General features: G+C 39.7%; 1 protein-coding gene across 1 annotated transcript; it reads right to left on the bottom strand.

Moving 5' to 3' along the window:
- Nucleotides 1-11037: 11037 nt before the first annotated feature.
- Nucleotides 11038-18594, bottom strand: LOC144255905 (schlafen family member 13-like). The gene is made up of 5 exons (XM_077800993.1): nt 17632-18594; nt 17535-17553; nt 14515-14643; nt 12048-12771; nt 11038-11868 (listed from the first exon to the last, which is right to left on the bottom strand). Exons 1-5 carry the CDS (start codon nt 18577-18579, stop codon nt 11079-11081), a joined length of 2610 nt encoding a protein of 869 aa, XP_077657119.1. The 5' UTR covers nt 18580-18594; the 3' UTR covers nt 11038-11078.
- Between the last annotated feature and the right edge of the window lie 1389 nt (nt 18595-19983).

Here is a 19983-nt window from a genome sequence, read left to right as displayed (position 1 = left end):
GAGGAGGAGGAGGAGGAGGAGGAGGAGGAGGAGGAGGAGGAGGAGAAGAAGAAGAAGAAGAAGAAGAAGAAGAAGAAGAAGAAGAAGAAGAAGAAGAAGAAGAAGAAGAAGAAGAAGAAGAAGAAGAAGTCCTAAATTTTCATTCTGAAATGTTTCAGATGCAGAAAAAGCTACACCACCACCAGTGCATCCACGATCTGGCTTACGAAATGAAAGGTGCTACAAAGCCCTGGGTCCTGCCTCCCCTCCTCCCTTTCCGTCCTCCTGCTCCTCCCCCTTCTTTTCTCCACCCTCCCCCAGCCTTCCTCTGGTTCTTACTGGCCCAAGCCAGCAGAAGCTGGAGCCTGGGTCCTGCCTCTAGTCCACGCGGCCTTTATGGCGGCTGCGTAGTGTCGCTGTCTGCACCGAACCCGCGGTTTGCTGTTGTCTCCAGGTCTGGGCGAGCTCAGCGCGGGTTTCCTTCCCTGCTGGTTGAAAGCAAGACTGCCTGCCGGCCTTCTCTCTGCACCCTTCCCAGGCCTTCACCTCTGGGTGATCTGTATAGGGGGTCACCTATTCCGTTCTGCAAAAAGTTACTGAGGGCTTAAAATGCTTCCTAAAAGAAACAGGACGGCTTAAAATTTCATCCCTTGAAATAAGTAGAATAACTCTGTAGGCCCACGTAAAGGGCTATTTTCCGAGGTTATCAAAAACCAATGTAGGCGTGAGCTGGCAGAATGGAGGAGGGCTAAATCCTGCACGGTTGGGCAGCCCCCGCCTCGCTCCGGACCCACAGCATCCCCTCCTTCTGCTGTGGCCGCAGTCCCCTGCGAGGAAACAGGCGTCCTGAGTTGTCCTTTCGTTGAGTCAGCAGTGAGGCACCCGCCACTGCGTGTCGTCGCTGTCTCTGCCATCGGGCGGAGGCGAGCCCCTCCCAGCCAGCTCCAGAGCTCTGGCCCCAGTCTGGGCCAAATGGTGGGCGGCTTCCGCTGCGGTTGCAAGCTGCTGGGTTTCCCACAGCGAATTTTCCTGAACGTGTAATAGATAATCTTCTAGCTGATGTACCCACTGGCATTTATTATGGTTGGACCAGCACTGGAAATGAAGATGTCCATAAGATGGTAGGGAGCATAGGATGGAGCCCATACTACAAGAATATGAAAAAGTCCAAGAAACTCATATCATCCATACCACCAAAGAGAACTTCTATGGAGAAGTCCTTAATGAGGTTACTGCTGGCTACCTCAGACAAGAAAAAAAGAACTTTAATTCTTTGGAGTCACTTACCTCAGAATTCACCGTGCTATTTTTTTTTTTTTAATGTGGTGCTGAGAATTGAACCCAAGGCCTCATTTGTGCAAGGCAAGTGCTCTACCACTGAGCTACAACCCCAACCCCTTCGCAGTGCTATTGAAGAACCTAAGAAGCATCTAGATTGACCAGAACATTTGAAACTCAAAGATGACAATTTCTTCCAGTTTCCTAAAAGGAAAATAATGAATGGCCACTAATAAATAATTACCGTCTTTATTTATTTCACTGCTCATAACTATGCTGTGTCATATTTTAAAAATCAAACATTTCCTCTTCCTGTAAACTAAACAGTATTATGTAGTTACCCAATTATGTTTCAATCATTTATCCCATCATGCTATAGCACTAAAAGGAATCCTTTAAAAATCAAGATTGTTTTTTATATAATCTGTTGATTTAAAAGGGATAATTAGAAGATATAAAGTGCCTTGTAATGGAAATGAAATATATATAAGTATGGATAAAAAAGCAAGTCACTAAATTGAAATGAGAACTGTGATTTGGTAAAGTATGAGCATGTATACAGCATATGTTGCTAAACAGAGAAGGCTCATAAAAATAACGTATTAAACAGAAGTTTGATAATTTACTATGAGCCTAAGGAGGAAATTACAGACTGTAATTTTGATATTTTGTGCAATAATACATTATTACTGACATGGAGATTTGTGAAATTTGGTTTTCCTCATTTCTCTTCTGTGGTCAATTCATTGTACTTTCTCCATTTTTTTGTGTAGAGCTGCCTTGATTCTAAGTGGTTTAGATTCCCTCTGTCTATTGCTTTCTCTAGTTTGTTTTTTAAGACAATAAAATGAAACTTTTCCAGATCTATAGGTTTTGCTTTTTTATGTTGATCTTTCTTTTAAAAAGAGAATATAATTTGGGCTGCGGTTGTGGCTCAGTGGTAGAGTACTTGCCTAACATGTGTGAGGCTCTGGATTAGATTCTCAGCACCATATATAAATAAATTTTAAAAAGGTCCATTTATAATATATATATATATATATATATATATATATATATTTAAAGTATATAATTTTATCTGTCAATATTTTTGATGACTTTGACTCTTTCTTTAAACGATTACCAGTATCAATTTTTTTCCACTTGGAATATCCTATAACTGTATATTTTGGAGATTGCATCTGTCTAGACCATTCTATTCCATCAATGTATGCAGTGATTAGGTACATATTTGTATTGCATTTTTAGAAAAAAACACATGCCATCTTCAGGTTTCTTCAGACTTTACAAGAATGCATAGCCATTCCTTTGCATTTGCCAGTTTCTTAAAGAACACGAAATTTATATTTGAATCAACTAAGCTATGAAATACTTAGAAGGTCATTTATTTTTAGTGTGCGTATATGTTCCAGAGCAAATCCAAACTACTATGGCTGTGTTCATTCAATATTATTTATCGTTAGTCTGAAGTGCACTTGTAGCTTGCGGGAAAGATGTAAATAAAATTTTATTAAATAATCTTCATACTTTGCCTTTTTTCTCCTACTAATCATAACTTTTGGCCACTTGAGTCCTTTTATTTATATTGGCAGAAAGTTGATATCTTTGGATACTTAGGAAATTGCTGGACTTGTAGGTCAATGGCAGAGTGCCTAGCATGTGTGACGCCTTTGGTTTGATCCTCAGTACCACAAAAAGAAAAAAAAAATTTAAAGAGTACAGATTGCTTTGTAAATCCTCAGATAATACAGTGTATCATTGTTCATTTGTAATGGGACATGGGCTGGGGCAGGGTGGAGAGTAAAGGTTGAAGTGTGTAGAAGGTAATTTTAAAGAAAACTTATTATACATTATTATTCCTAATCTGCATAAATAAATCATACTTATATAATGTTCATAGATAAACATCTAAAGCTTTTGGAAACGAGGGATGCATGAATAAATTCAGTCAGATAATATTTTAGTTTATGACAAACAATGCCATTTTTTACTTTTTAATTTTGTTATAAAAATCTTAGAAAAAAATATATACACATATATATTTGTAGTGCTGGGGATTGAACCTAGGGTTTTGTACATACCAGACTTAATCAAATGCTCTATGATTAAATCTCCAGCCCTGAAATATAATTTTTTAAAAATATTTTTTAAGATGTGATAGATCTTTATTTTGTTTATTTATTTATATGTGGTGCTGAGAATCGAACCCAGTGCCTCACACATGCTCTGCCACTGAGCTACAACCCCAGCCCCCTGAAATACAATTTTTAATGTTAAAAATCTTATACTTGATACATGTATGAGGACAGGAATTGGTGTGAGTTACTATGTATACAACCAGAGATATGAAAACTTGAGCTCTATATATGTAATAAGAATTGTAATGCATTCTGCTGTTATATATAAAAATCTTATACTTGACAGAAGCCTTCATTATCACTGACTTTAAGAAACAAAGTTAAAAACATGGAAAGTGTGAAGATGGGAGGCTGTTGTGTTCTCATTGAGTACGTGGAAGTTCTTTGATGTTCTCTTGTCACCTTTCGTCTTCTAAAATGCCTTTGCTTTTGAAAATTATATAGTATGTTTAGGGGTTTGTTAATTGTGTCTACATTGTTTAAAGTTTTATGTTAAGTGTTTATGTATTATAAGAAATTTCAGCCCTGAGTAGTGGCACATGCCTGTAATCCTAGAGGCTCCAGAGGCTAAGACAGGAGGATCATTCAAAGCAAGCCTCTGCCATTTAGGGAGGCCCTAAGCAACTGAGTGAGACCGTCTCTAAATAAAATGACAAAAGGGATGAGGATGTGGCTCAGTGGTTATGCACCCCTAGGTTCAATCTCCAGTACGGAAAAAAGAAAGAAAAAGAAAAGAAATTACAGTAGTTCTATTTTGATTAGTCTGAATATTTGCAGGTCTTGAAAAAATCTCAACTAAGTGATGTTTAAAAAAAATGTAAACCTATGTTAGTCATTTCTGTCACAGCTCAGTCAAGGCCACATTTAAGGTATCCTATTGGCATATTTAATCAGGTAATATACTCATATGACCTCATAGCTACATGGAGTTATTTTGGAAATTCCAAAGCAATCCAAAAGTCTTGAAAAAAATCTTCTTTGTGTCTTTTTTTAATGTTGATGGATCTTTATTTTATTCATTTATTTATATGTGGTGCTGAGAATCGATCCCAGTGCATTGCACATGCTAGGCAAGCACTCAACCACTGAGCCACCACCCCAGCCCCCTTCTTTGCATCTTTATTCTTGCCTTGAAACATCACAAAGAAGATAAATAACTACTTTGCCTTCCTTGAATTCATTAAACCATTTTCTCAAAGAGGACACCTCAATTAGAAACATCACATTCCATTCATTTCCATTTATTTTACTACATAACACAATCTTCCAAATCTCCATTTGAGGTCTTAGTAGAGAAAGGATTATTAAATTAATTAAGTACTACACATTTCTGGATGAAAGTTTATTTGAATGCCTTACTTCCTCACCCAGATTCCCTTTCAAGGAAGGATTTGGTGCCCAGGTTTGGAGAGGACATTCAGCAGACAGCCTCCAAATGTCAGCTTGACTCAGCTGCAGAGAAACCTTGCTAGCCGTCATGAGCAAGTTTACAACTGGTATCCAGGCCAGCCATTCAGCCCAAAGCAGGTCTCTTTTCATTCCACTGCACGCTGCCAGGGTGTCATAGTCCAGCCTCATAGTCCAACTTCTTTCTCTGCTCAATTCTGCTTCCTCCCCACTCCTATCATGGATCTTTATCCATCTAAATTTCTTATACCTGACACTCATCTCATCTGATTCAGTACACAGGAAGGGAGCAAGGGAAAATACGGGGACTCCTCAAGGATAGGGCTGTTAATCATCTTTCCCTTTTGTAACAAATACCTGAGATAATCAACTCCTAAAAAGGAAAGGTTTATTTTGACTCGCAGTTTTAGAGGTGGACCTGTTGCCTTGAGTCTGTGTGAGGCAGAATATCATGGTAGGGAGCCTGTAGTAGGGGAAGCATTGGTAAGAAAGGAGAAGACATGGTGGTCCCATAACCCCTTCTAGGGCATGCTCCCAATGACCTAAATGCACAATTTTTAGTTTCCTCTACACTCCAGTAGCACCGCTGGCTGGAAACCAAGCTTTGAACACCTGGGGATGTTCCAGATCTAAACTACAGGGAGGAAGGACTGGTACAGTAAGGGTAAGGAGAATGATGCAAATCCTGCAATAGGGGGTTATGTCCTGCTGTATTTAAAATTTTCACATTTTATTCATCATGGGCATTTATGTTGACTCTGATTTTTAAAGTATTGCTTATCTAGGGCTGGATTGTGACTCAGTGGTAGAGTGCTTGCCTAGCACGTATGACACCCTGGGTTCCAACCTCAGCACCACAGAAAATGAATGAATAAAATAAAGCTATAAAAAAGTATTTCTTATCTTGATTACCAAGAAGTTGGGTTTTTGTTGTTGTTGTTGTTGTTGTTGTTGGGGGTTGGTTTTTTTTTTTTTTTTGGTGCCCCCTTCCATTTTGTACCTTAGACTAGAGCCTCTCTTTCCTCATCCTAGCCAGCTCTAAAATCTTCATTGTCTTAAATGTGGTAACAGTTGCAAATGTTTTTATATATGTCAAAATTCATCCAATGGTATTTTTAAATACATATATTTTTAGTTGTAGGTGAACTCAATACTTTAATTTTATTTTTATATGGTACTGAGGATCAAATCCAGTGCCTCAGGATGCGTGGTATGCGAGCATTCTACAATTCCAGCCCCATCAGATGGTATATTTTAAACGTGCAGTTTAATATGTCAATTATAGCTATTTATAAAAGTAGATATAGTAAGCTGTGCTCCATGATGCACGCCTGTAATCCCAGCAGCTCAGGAGGCTAAGGCAGGAGGATTCAAGTTCAAAGCCACCCTCAGCAAAAGTGAGGCACTAAGAAACACAGTGAGACCCTGTCTCTAAATAAAATATAATGTAGGGCTGGGGATGTTGGCACAGTGGTCAAGTGCCCCTGAGTTTAATCCCCAGTACCAAAAAAAAGTAAATACACTATCATGCACTGAATAGCTGCCTATTGTTTAACAACAACTGTATCCCACAGTGGTCCTATAATAGTGTAAAGAAGCTGAAAAATTTTTAGGCATACTCTTATTATTGTACCCGTTCTGTGTTTCGATATGTTCAGATACACAAGGAACCATTTGTGTTACAATTCTTCAATGTTATCCCAGTAGCATTCTGTGAAAGTGTAGCCTAGGAGCATAGGCTACACCATATATGTTTGTGTCACTACTCCATGATGCTTCTTCCACCAGGAAATTCAAATCACCTGACCAGCATTTCTCAGAACGCATCACCCTGGCTAAGCAATGGGCATGACTATAGCAAAGGCTCCATGGGAGGATCACCTGTCATTCAAGGTCCTGGGTCAGTTTGGCACTTGCCAAGAATGCCAAGGACAAGATCCCCTCAAAGCATTGCTGGTGGTGAGGGACAGCCATCTCTTCACTCTCAACCTCTTTCACTCCAGCTGGGAGGGGCATGGTGGCAGAAGCTTGGGCTGTGCCTCCTTTCCTACCCCTCAAGGCTTTGTGGTCCTCCTCAGCTCCAGGGATGCAAAGCTTGGTGCCCACTCATTCATTTTTTTCCCAGAGCTAAAATCCAGGCCAGAATCTAATCCCAGAGGGTTCTACCTTGTAGTTCACTGATAAGTGGTCAAGGTTAGGACCCTAGATCTGCCAAGATTTGGGAAAATCTGAAGCTCACAAGTAAATGAAAGAGATTAGAGAAGCTCATCTGAAAAAAAAAAAAAAAAGAGCTATGTGCAGCATCCGCAGCTTCTAGTGGGGGCATCATTAAATTTTCCATGGAGAAATCTAGGCACAGGGGCAGGTCCTGAGGTTCTGCCCTTTGCAGGGCTGGGGATTAGAGTCTCCTGGTGTTATGGGCCAGGCTACATGGGCAATGACCAGACTCCATTGTACCCTGGGACTCCATGTCATGTAAGAAATGCTTCTCCCATGGGAAAACCCATCTCTGTACCCACCAGTAGTTGCTTAGCGTAGCACATCTGGCAACACAAAATGGCAATTCTTTTACACTATACTTGTGCAATGTACCCTAACCGCACAGAATGTCAGAGAATATTTGTTTAGACGTTAGTAACCATCCTTTAAATTGTACTTAACTAGGGTTTTGACCCACTCCCCACTTGCTTATGATTTTAGATCTCATGATTTTTCTTTGTGGTTTTTGAATCAAAGAGTGCAGACTTGCAGCCTGCCCTCTTCCTGCCAGCTGGTGAATAAAGGTTCCACCTCCAGCTCTGAGACTGACTCTGTGATTTACCGCAATCACACCTAACACTGGGATCCAGGAGTTGCCACCACAGGGAGGAGAGCTCCTGGGGAACTAAGGGCGCCACCCGACACCTGGGAAACACGTCCTACTCAACCGGGTAGAGGGAGAATGAGGTTAAGAATGATACCTAAATTTTTATCGTAAAATGTCTCGATGTACAAAAAAGTACTCCACCACCGGTGCATCTAGATCCCGCTTTGGAAGTGAAATTCTACTTTAACAGAAGCGTCCTGGGGGCTCCTCCGGCCTCTTCTCTTTTCCCTCCTGCCACTCTCTCTCCCAAGCCCTGTCTCCTTCCTCTCCCATCAGACCTCCTCCCCTTCTTCTTGGCAGGAGCCAGTGGAAACTGGAGCTCAGTCCTGCCCCACATCCACGGGGTATTTACAGTGTCTACCTGGTGTCGCTGTCCCGGTGGGAGACGGAGGTTTGCTGCCATCTCCAGGTCTGGAGGAGATCTGCGCTTGGGTTTCTTCCCTGCTGGTTGAAAGCAGAACTGCCTTCAGGTCTCCTCTCTGCACCCTCCCCAGGTCTTCAGCTGAGGGGACTAAGTGATTCTGGGTGACAGATGCTAGAGGTCACCCATCCCGTTCTGTAAAATATAACTGGAGCCTCAAAATATTTCATCAGAGAGATTGGACAGCTTAAAAAATCACCCCAATGGAATAAGATTATCTCTGTAGGCCCAGGTATTGGCCATTTTTTCTAGGTTATCAAAACCCCATGTAAACCGATGGTAGTCATATTCATCATAGTTCAACTCAGTAGAAAGCCATGATTAGGGTCTCCTATTGCCATATTTAATGCACCCATCTGACCTCCTAGCTATGTGGAGCTGTTTTGGAAATTCCAAAGCAATCCAAAAGTCCTGAAAATGTCTTCCTTGCATCTTTATTCACACTTTGGAACATCACAGAGAAAATCACCATTTTGAATTCCTTGAATTAATAGAACAATTTTCACAAAGGCAATTCCTTAATTAGAAGCACCACATTTGATTCTTTCCTATTTATTTTTACTACATAACAACAGAGCCTTCCAAATCTTCACTCCAAGTCTTAGTAGAGAAAGGATTCCTAAATTCTTAAGTACTATTCATTTCCAGGTAAAAGTTAGTTTAGATGTCTTCTTTATCAGCACTGGGATTACATTCCTGGAAGCACATGTTCCTATATCTCAACCAAAATGTTTCTAGAGCGATGAATGGCTTAAATTTGAGGGAATAAATATTGTTTAAACTTTACTATTTATTTTCATATTAATTTTCATGTTTTTTATTCTACTCTGATTTTACTGTTCAGTAAAGAGTTTTGCAATTGTAATGTTTTTGTTTTTTATAACCAGAAAGCATCATGAGATTCAGAGTTCTGAAGAGATTCATCAGACTAACCAATGCATTTAATATGTTTGTGCAAGTTTTAGAGACTCATGTCTTGGGAATGACCATTTAGTTTATACATTCTTATTTTCTCCATGCCTGGAGTGTTTCTTAAAGAGTTAGCTTATTTAAAGAATAAAACCGTTTAGATATGAATTTGTTATTTCCCCCTGAGAATCTTAGAAACCCCCACTACTAGATTTATATAAGCACTTAGCAATATGTTGCAATGGATCAATATACTTCCACAGAGTTTAAGAAACACTAAGCCTCTAAAGATAAGCTATTATTCAAGGACACCACTTCCTTTATTTCACCTTGGCATTGCCTACACTTCATAAGGAATAAAAATCTTTTGCAACTATATTACTTCAGCATCTGAGAAAGGTAGAATCCCCACTGGGGTCACAGGATCTCCCAGGACTCTTCATTCCAAATACCAATTCACTAGCAATACAAAACAGGATGCCTCGGTCCTTCAGGCCTCAAGTATCACAAGGGAAGAACTCCAACCTGGAATACTTATTTAAGGGACGGAACTAGGCACATCAAGATTTGCCAAACTCGGCCCTTTTGATACTTTGGGCTGGGAAATTTTTGTTGTAGGGTGCTATCCCGTACATTGTAGGGTGTTTATCAGAATGCCTGCCTTTACCCGTTAGATACCATTAACACTCCCCTTAAGTTGTGAAACTAAAAATAACTAGACATTATGTACCTTGAAGGGAAAAGTCCTATTCTCTCTCCACCCTACTGAGTCCTCTGCTCTAGTCGAGCATTGAAAAGTCTCATTTTTAACAATGCACACACTAGTGCTGCTCAACAGAAATATAATGCAAGCTACATATGTAGTTTAAAATTTTCTGCATTAAAAAAAGTTAGAAGCTAAGCAGGCACAATTGCTTTTGATACTATTTCTTATTTAACTCAACACTTCCAAAATATGATCATTTGAACATATAATCATTATAAAAGGATGATGAAGGGGATATTTTCATTCTTCATACCAAATTTTTGAAACCAGTTTGCATGCATATTTACACATCTCCATTTGGACCAGCCACACTGCAAGGAATCATCTGCTACATGTGGTCGGTATATGATAGGTTGGACAGTGCAGCCACATACAGTGACAGTGGCAAAAGCCAGCAACAACAAAGTAAGCTAACAAGTAGCAACCAGCATAGGCAATGTCCAGATTTTGGTTTCTATTACCATTCTCCATGAAGGAAGCAGGACTTTGTGGAGAAATAGATGACCCCAGGGATGAAGCAGGATCTGTGAGATGGGCCTGAGTTATATCTGATTTAATGCACTCAGAAAGAAAGAAGCAATATTTTCCTCCCTATTTTGCTGATTTGTCCTATTTTGTTGAAGTTAGAGGAGCCCAGGATTGAAGGACAGATGCAATGGCTCACATCTGTAATCTGCAACTTGGGAGGCTGAAGAAGTATGATTATAAGTTTAAGGCTGCCCTGAACAACTTAGCCGGACCCTGTGTCCAAATAAAAAATAAAAAGGGCTGAGGATGGAGCTCAGTGGTAGAGTGCCCCTGGGGTTAATCACCAGAACCAAAAAATAAATAAATGATAGTATAAAAAAAAGAATTCAAGAAACAAATTATGCTTCCACAATGAACAAGTGACTTTTTAACAGACTATCCTTCTTCAGAAAACAAGTGGCAATTGGATAAATGTTTAAAAAACAAAAACTATGTGTAGTCACAATGAAAAAGTCTAGACTTTAAAGAAAGGTAGGCTAGAGGAGCTGTTTCTTGTTTTCATGGTTTTCACCCTAAGTCCAGGACAATGGTCTACCCTGCAGGGCAGCTAAAGTTCCCTTGAATGCTATCACCTATCTAACAGGAAGAATGGAACTGGAGGAAACCACAGTCTTTGGAAAGAATTCGGGGAATAATCTCTGAAAGGAGTAAGCAGGACAGGAGCAGTTCCCAACTCTTAACTCTGCCCTAATCTGACCTGTAAACCAAAGAGAAAAGTTTCTGCAAAACCAAACAGACACAGATATCTCCAGAGCAGTTGTCTTAACCCATTTCAGGTTGAGGTTCTTAGTAAAAGCTATCACAAAACAGAATATAGAGCTGTTGCTTTGCCCTGGAAGCCAGACAGGCCAGAATATTGTTTAAGATAGGAGGCTCGGCTGTTTTTGAATGGATCCCAAACACAATGTTCCTTTCCAGGCCTGAGAACCGACGGACACTGTCCAACACGATGCGATCACTCAATACGCCACTTGCATCGCAGAACTGCACCATCCTTTTCTTCCTCATCGCTCTTAGGAGGTCATTCTGGTAGTCACCCACTTCTTCTGTGGTACTAACAAGCACAGCAATATCTTTGAACGTATATCCCTTTTCAAACAGCCCCTTGCAGGTGTCTGCCACAAAGTTCACGATTTGAGTCTGAGTCAAATTTTCCTGAATCTTTAAGATTCCCTGGACATCCCGAACCCATTCAGCTTCAGGAAGCATCTCCAAGGATCTACGGGGGATGTTAGGTGGTGGATTCTTTTTAATGTTCTTCATCAGTTTTTTTAGGTATAGGGCTATTTGATCTGCATTGCGGACCACTCTTGTGAGCTCTTCTCTTGGATACTGGGATGAAAGAGGAGGGAGACCACTAACATCCAAGTGGCTGGTCTGAAAATAGTCCAGAAAGATCCAGAGATTTCCTGGATGTTCCTTTTCCCTCTGAGTGATGGCAATTGCCTTCCCATACCAGTCCCCATCTTCTTTTCGGAAATTTTGAGCTTCATCCACAATGATGTGTTGAATATCTTCAAAGTCCTCCCTCTTCATGAAGGTTTTCCGGGTCACTGCCTCACAGATCTGTTTACTCCTGTAATAACGAAAATGACACACTCAGTTTTCTTCATTTTGTGAAGGAGAAAAATCACTCTTTTGTGTACCCCTGAATATAGTACTACTGTCACAAATAATTTCTCAAGAAACAAATTGGCTTAGCAGAAAAATAATCCCTGATTAAATAACATATAGGTATAAGATCTAACTGCTTACCCGATAAAGTTCTTCAAAGGCTGGTTTTCACAAATGTAGAGAATATTATTTTTCTCACAGTGAAACATATTCCTGATCTTCTCCATGATTTTCATGGCCATGACTGTCTTCCCAGAGCCAGGCAAGCCATGGACAAACCACTGTCTGTTCTTATGGAGGTTTGTGGATAATATCTCATACTGTTGGACTGTGAGCAGATTTAAAATCTCACAGCCAAGCTGGTCACTCAAGAAAGATCTGAAGCCAAGCAGGACAATCACAAGAGCCTGCAGCAAGGCTTCCATTTGCTGAGTGTCTCTAAGGTAATAGGACGAAGGATAATCTACCAGACAGCCCGACCCCTCTGTGGTCTCTGGTTTGCTCCTGGGACTCAGGTAGAGAACCTTGGTCATGACACACACTTTCCCAGTGTAGCCACCCATGTTTACCAGCTTCTGCTTCAAAGTAAATGCAGTCTGGGTGCAGTAGGCCTGGCCTTCTGCATCCTGATCCCTGAGAACAGTGTAGAGGATCGGGGGGCTATTCAGAGCAATCAGCAGAGCATCACAGATGACTTCCTGTTTCCCTTGCAAGTCCAGATCCACAGCCCAGCTTCTAGAGAAGATCAGAATTCCCTGGGAGAAAGGATGCATTTGCTGACTTATTAACGCCTTCAGTCCTTCATGCTGTGAGAACAGCTCCTTCCAGACGGATTCAGGAGTGTATCGCAAATTTTCTTGTGGCACTACACATAGAAAGAATGATAATATGGGAGACAAATATATATATATATATATATATATATATATATATATATATATTTATGGTAATTATTAATTATATTTAATCATAATTAACTGGTTGATTATGATGATGATGGTTAATGACAGATTTTAAAATATTTTTGTGAATATTATTATATTACAAGGAAAAAGATGCCTTGGAATATCTGACATACCTCATCTAAATCCATGTGTCTATTATTTCAATGTCTTGAAAAATTCCCTAACCTTTGTAAGACACTGATTCCTCTCCTATAAATGAAAACTCACAGGTCTGGGGTTGTGGCTCAGTGGTAGAGCACTTGCCTAGCATATGTGAGGCACTGGATTCAATTCTCAGCACCACATATTTAAAAAAATGAATAAAATAAAAGTCCATCTCTTTAACACTACGTTTGTAGAGAAGATGGAATCATGTAAAACCTACCTTTATTTATTTTATTATTATTATTATTAATTAATTTAGTAATTAATAAATAAATAAATTTATTTATTTATTTATTTTTGGTACCAGGGATTGAACTCAGGGGCACTTGACCACTGAGCCATATCACCAGCTCTATTTTTTTAAGAATGTATTTTTTTAGTTATAGGTGGACAGAATACCTTGATTTTATTTTTATGTGGTGCTGTGGATCAAAACCAGTCCCTCTCATGTGCCAGGTGATCACTATACCACTGAGTCACAGCCCCAGTCCTCTACCTCTATTTTGTATTTTATTTAGAGACAGGGTCTCACTGTGTTAGCAGTTTTGCCATTGCTGAGGCTGGCTTTGAACTCAATATCCTCCTATCTTAGCCTCCAGAACCTACAGGCCTCGGCCACCAGGCCCTGCCCCGATGTAAAACCTTTGTTGAGCAGGGAATTTCTTGCAGTTCTGGGCTGGAAGACCCTCAGGCTAGGCCCTTCGGTACCTCCTGAAGCAGAACCCTTGTTTCCATCCCTTACTATCATGGTGGGGCTCTGTCTATCACAAAAGTTTCCCTTTGCTTCAGGCAATAGGAACAATTATGAGAGGTAAGCATAAATTTGCACTTTAGGGTTTCAAACTAAAAGAAGGGAAGATGATATTGTTTTTCATCCTGTCGAGATGATATGAAAGTATATATGAGAATCAAGATTTATAGGGATGGAGTTGTGGCTCAGTGGTATAACTCTTGCCTGGCATGTAGGAGGCCTTGGGTTTGATCCTCGGCACCACATATAAATAAATAAAATATTTGTAGTGGTTATTTTAAATGCAGTTGCTCCTATTCCTTTGGTAATTGTTTTGCTCATTGTATAAAATGGAGTAACTGAAGGATATGTTTGGAATGGAGCTTTGAAAAACAAATGAAGTCGAAAATAAGAAAAGACATTGTTTGTCAATTGTCCTAGGAAGTTTCATAACTGGAAATAATAATCCTGGATTCTACGTGCTGTGCTGTCTTAGTCTATGAGGTCAGTGAGGGTTCACTTCCAAACCACCTCTCACCAGGGCTGAGGATGTAACCTAGGTATAGGTTGCTTGCCTAGTATGTGCAAGGCCCTGGGTTTGATCGCCAGCACTGGGGTGGGGGAGTAAATCACCTATCACCTATAAGCTTGGAACAATCACTTTGGACATAAGAATTTGCAGTTTTCAAAACACAAACATGACAACCTGTCTCCCTTTATCATAACATAAAAACTGACTGGTGTCAAGTAGTCAAACCATAGTTACTACCTGAAAATAAGATTCTCTGGAGATCCTCTTTATGTTCCAGGCCTTTCTTGGAGTACACAGGTCTGCTGAGAGGAGGTGCACTAGATAGGTTCAGCTGAGATTCAAAGTCTTTGGACAAGCACAGAAGATCTTCACAAAGAAAGAAAACTCATGTTATTCTGAGATTTCAGTTCATCCCCTCATGACCGAAAGAGACCTTACCATTGGGTAGCATATATGATTTTCTTGGTGGTGTGACTTGAGACGTGATAGACACAACTCCCCACTCACGTGTCTAGACAGAGTTTTACTGTGTATTAACATGGCCAAAATCTCCCACTGAAGAGCCATTATTTGGAAGTTTGTATCTCTCCATTCAATATCATTCTTCATTCTCAGTCAGGATAGCATTATGTTCATATGTCTCTCATAATACATAGCACATACTTTTAGTCCCCACATCTGTGTTACATCACCCCTCTATCCTTCACCACCTTCCCTGCACCCAACTCTCATCTCTGTTAAATATTCTATAGTTCCATGTATTTTCCTCTAGTAGTCATTATAACAACTCTAATGATATTTTATTAGTTTAGGGACTGATTAAATGATTATCTTCTTTGATAGACTAAGCTGCATGAAGGTCAGGAACTATGTCTGCTTTGGATCTGTGTAGATATTTCTAGTATAAATATTTCTCAAATTAAAATGAAAAAATGAATTAACTATAATGCACCAAAAAAATGTGAGGAAAGAATGAATGAATGAATGAAGGCCCTTAGAAGCATAAACTTTTCCTTACCTTATATCCCCTGCAGCATAGAGCACAAGGATCATCACATTTTAGAATTCCAACCAGCCCCTAACAGCAAATGCTTAGGTGAAATTCACTAGCCACATTCTCATTCACTCACTTAAATCACTACTATTTTTCAGGTTGAACCATGACATTACTCTCAGCTTACTGAGAAGATATATGGGTACAAATCATTTCTTTAAATTTATTTTTTGTATAAATTTTTTATAACTATTTATTTATTTTTATGTGGTGCCAAGGATCCAACCCAGGTCCTTGCACATGCGAAGCAAGCACTCTACCACTGAGTCATAACCCCAACCCCATTTAAATCGATTTTTAAGTAGTTAAAATAAGCTCAATTTATTTTTACATAAACTTTCCAAGACCATGGGAGTTGTGTTTATGAATGTTTACTTCTACCTATCTGGAGTACTAGTGTGAAGCAAAAAGACTTCCATTGAAAATATCAGGAACAAGAAACTCATGTAAAAATCTCAATGACAGACAGACACCTATGTTTATTCCTAAAGGTATAAGGTATAAAATCAAAGGACATTAGGAACTGCATTATTAAGTTCTTCCACTTGTTTTGGAGATGGAAATCCAACAAGCTATTTATGTCACACAAAAGACTGTGTCCCAGATTTTATATGATTCTCTGTGTCTCTCCAGGCTTGACAAATTCTCAGTCATTCTAGAAAGACTGAGATATCCCACTAATCCACCAAATTATAGAATGATAAGAAAAATATGCAAACAATCTTAGGAAGCAATAGTAATGCCGAGTAAGGAAAATTGTTAGAAGCAGAGTAGTAGATCAGGTTATGGCTTGTGCATAGCGGGTGCATGATGATGAGTGGAGGTAAAGACAAATTATTTAGAGCACAAGCAGATCAGGAAGAATGCGAGGGTACTGAGGACAGACCTGGCATTGGGAAGGCCTTCATCACCCTGAGCTACTTTCAGGTTTTCCTGAACTGCAAAGTCACTAAGGTCTCCAAGGATCAAGACACAGAAGGCATCTTAATTTAGGCAGAGATACTATTATGAGGTTACAGCAAACTTCAATCCAAAGGATTTTAAATATTTCAAGTGGCCAATCCAAGGAAAAGGCACTATGCTAGTAAAAGTCTAATAACCAGGTCTAGTTGAGAAAAGATTTTTTCATTTGCAGTCAACTGCTTGTTTCTGTGGTTGTAAATATTCCCACCATGGACAATTTCAAACCATCCATATAATGTCATTAAACGCAGAGTTGGGAAGAAACGCACAGTAACAGGGCTGGTATTGTGGCTTAGTGGTAGAGTGCTTAGCATATGTGAGGCACTGGGTTGGCTTCTCAGTAACACATACAAAAAAATAAATAAAATAAAGGTCCATTGACAAGTAAACAGATATTTTTTGAAAAGAAAGAAATGCACAGTAGCACTCCATTTTATAGTATTTCCACCACACAGACACAGTAGATATAAACGACCACACAAGCATAGATGATAGTAAAATTTAGTAAATAATTAAGAAGTGGTGAGTTTGTATTAGTACACTTGTTTGTAATATACATTATTTAATTGCAATCATATATTAAAACTTAACCACGCCTAGGGGCTAGAGATGTAGCCCAGTTAGTAGAGTGCTTGCCTAGCATGTGTAAGGCCCTGGGTTCAATCCCCAGCACCACCACAAACAAATAAAACAAAAACTTAGCCAGGCGTGGTGGTGCACACCTGTGTTCCCAGCTCAGGAGGTTGGGACAGGAGGATTGTGAGTTCAAAGCCAGCCTCAGCAATGGTGAAGCCCTAAGCAACTAAGTGAGACTCTGTCTCTAAATAAAATACAAGATAGGGCTGGGGATGTCTCTCAGTGGTCAAATGCCCTGAGTTCAATCCCTGGCCAAAAATAAAAATAACAACTACTCATAATGACAGTGTTTAACGGCCAGCTCTGAAAATTTAAAAATTTACCTTGGAGCCAATAAAAGCCAGTTCTAGAACATCACTTCAAGGGCAACCATTCCCAAATATTTTTCTTTTCAACTTCTAATGTGGAAAATTTTCACTATTCGACAACTGATTTAGGTTTCTGATCTACCTAACAAAACTTTCTCTTGTATGAAAAGCAAGGTACTTGGAGAATCAAAACACTTAGTAAGATTTCCAGAGTAACAGGAAACAAAGGAAAACTGTAATATGGAGTTGCCCAAGAGGCAGAAAGGACAGGGAAGGAGGAGCTTTCTGCCCCTTACCTGGATCAGCGTCCGTCATGTCTACCCATTTCTCAGTTGTCGGGCTGTAGATGTTTTTCCTATCATTCACCATCCATGAACCAGGAGAGTACATCATCATGTTTACCCATTTCTCAGCCGTCAGTCTGTAGATGGTTTTCCTATCATTCACCATCCATGAAATGGGAGCTTCTGAGAACACCACACAACAGAATGGTTCCACTTTAATTGCAAAGCAATAACCGTACAAGTCTTCCCCACGAAACACCTCTATGACTTTGGTCCTATAAGACAACTGCGTTTCAGAAGAGCAGAAATGGACGATGGGCAGCTTTGAAACTGCATCTGCTATGGCTGTCTCCAAAGATGCACAGTCAACCTGGTCTTTTGCACATCCTAGGACTTTCCTACTTTCATTCTCCACCCCAACAAAAAGATAGCCTCCACCACTGTTTGCAAATGCAGGGATGTACTTTGGAATTAGGCTTTTTACATTTTTTTGTATGTTTTCTGTAATGAGCTTAAACTCTACAGATTGAGACTCAGGAAAAGGTAGGATGTCATTATGTTCAAGTCTGTTGCTTTGGAACACTTGGAAAGCAAGATTTGATTCAGAAATGTTCTGATGTACAGCTCTGGGAATTTTACTCTGTGAAGATCCTTCATAACTCAGACTACATTTTACACTCTTTTTCTTGGTTACTAGGAAATCAAATGCTTCTCTTGACTTCATGGGGATCACAGAAGTGCCAGATCTACGTCTCAATGAGGAGCTCAGGCTGCAAATGCGAGGCTTGGGGGAACTGTCTTCAGGTGAAGGGGCACTGCTCCAAGATTTAACAAAAATGTAAAAACACTTTCCTTGGTACTTGAATTCGAAGAAAGTCTGCAAATCTGAAGATTGAATAAGCTCTCTCAGCGCCTCTTCCAAGTCCAGTCCGATCTCCACTGGCTGTTCATCTTCGTTTGCCATTTCCATCTGAATCACTCCTCCTCCTGAGTTTAATAAAGCACATGCAGCCTGTAGCATGTTCACTTTCTCTTGCCTTTTCCCAGTTTTCTCCATCTTGTCTCTGTATTTTTCACCAAGAGTCACTTTTCCTATGTTGAGGACTAAGTCTGGGTGAGATAAATCCTCCGCCAAGGATGAATTATGTTTCTCTTTGTTTGTTCTGCAACTGAAAACCATTAAAACATGCATCTCATGTTAATAAAAACGTAAATTGAGTAGTACACACAAAATACATTCACTCATTTATTCAAAAATGTTTGTCAAGTTCCTGCTAGGTACTGGGAGCTAGAGATTCAGTGGCAAATCAAGAAAAGGCAGAGCCCCTGCTTCTTGCAGCTTACGGTTTTCGAGGAAACATGGTTGAATAAAATAATTGATCAATGTTTGGAAAGTACTCTGAAAGACAAAGCATCAAATATTAACAATCAACCTAATATGAATAAAGAAGGCCTCCTGGTTGAAGGAGCACTCAAGCTAAGATCCAAATTAACCAAAGCTTTAATATCAGAGTGAAATGTGGGAAGTCCTGAAACCAGCAAAGAAAATAGTGTATTAGGGCTGGGGATGTGGCTCAAGAGGTAGCGCGCTCACCTGGCAAGCGCGGGGTGCTGGGTTCGATCCTCAACACCACATAAAAATAAAAAATAAAGATATTGTGTCCACCTAAAAAATAAATATTAAAAATAAGAAAGAAAATAGTGTTTTAAAGCAGTAAAGAGACCCAGCATCATGGTATATGCCTGTAATCCCACTGACTGGGGAGGATGAGTCAGGAGGATTGCAAGTTGGGAGCCAGCCTCAGCAACTTAGCAAGACCCTACCTCAAAAAATAAAGAGGGCTGAGGATGTTGCTGAGTGACACAGAGCCAATCCCCAGTACCAAAAAATTAAAATTAAAAAAGAAATTAAATGCTCAATAATAATAAAAAAAAAAACAGCAAAGAGATGTTCAGTCTGACCAGAACTTTAGAGTGATGAATGATGTTAGGTGAGAAAAAAAAGAAATAGTGAAAGAGGAAGCTCAAAGTTAGAAAAGGGACACTGTGGGCTGGAGTTGTGGCTCAGTGGTAGAGCACTTGCCTAGCATGTGTGGGTTCAATTCTTAGCACTGCATATAAATAAATAAATAAATGTCCACTGACAACTAAGAAAATATTTCGAAAAGAAAAGGGACAATGCTCTTAGCAGTGAAAAGCTAAGGAAGGATTTTTAAAGAAGGGAGAGTAACATGAAAAGGTAGCCATTAAAAGGCGTATTACAGGGGCTGGGGTTGTAGCTCAGTGGTAGTGCACTTGCCTGGCATGTGTGAGGTACTGGGTTTGATTCTCAGCAGTGCATATAAATAAGTGAATAAAATAAAGGTCTATCAACAACTAAAAATATATTTACGAAGACATGTTACAGATGAAGAACAGATCCATGGTTGCCATGGGCTAAGGGAAGGGGGAAGGTGTGATT

Source organism: Urocitellus parryii, chromosome 7, assembly GCF_045843805.1.
Source record: "Urocitellus parryii isolate mUroPar1 chromosome 7, mUroPar1.hap1, whole genome shotgun sequence".
In the NCBI taxonomy this organism is placed as follows: domain Eukaryota; kingdom Metazoa; phylum Chordata; class Mammalia; order Rodentia; family Sciuridae; genus Urocitellus; species Urocitellus parryii.
Note: the sequence above shows the minus strand (reverse complement) of the source record. Positions and strands in the feature narration are given on the sequence as shown.

Bases quoted from the DNA above. Each gene is read 5' to 3' on its own strand.
- LOC144255905 (XM_077800993.1), bottom strand. From the start codon at position 18,579: ATGGAGAAAACTGGGAAAAGGCAAGAGAAAGTGAACATGCTACAGGCT. The intron at 12,772-14,514 runs GTAGTAACTATG...TTCTATGTGTAG, and splicing joins CCAGAGAATCTTATTTTCAG to TGCCACAAGAAAATTTGCGA. The intron at 11,869-12,047 runs GTAAGCAGTTAG...TCGTTATTACAG, and splicing joins CCTTTGAAGAACTTTATCGG to GAGTAAACAGATCTGTGAGG.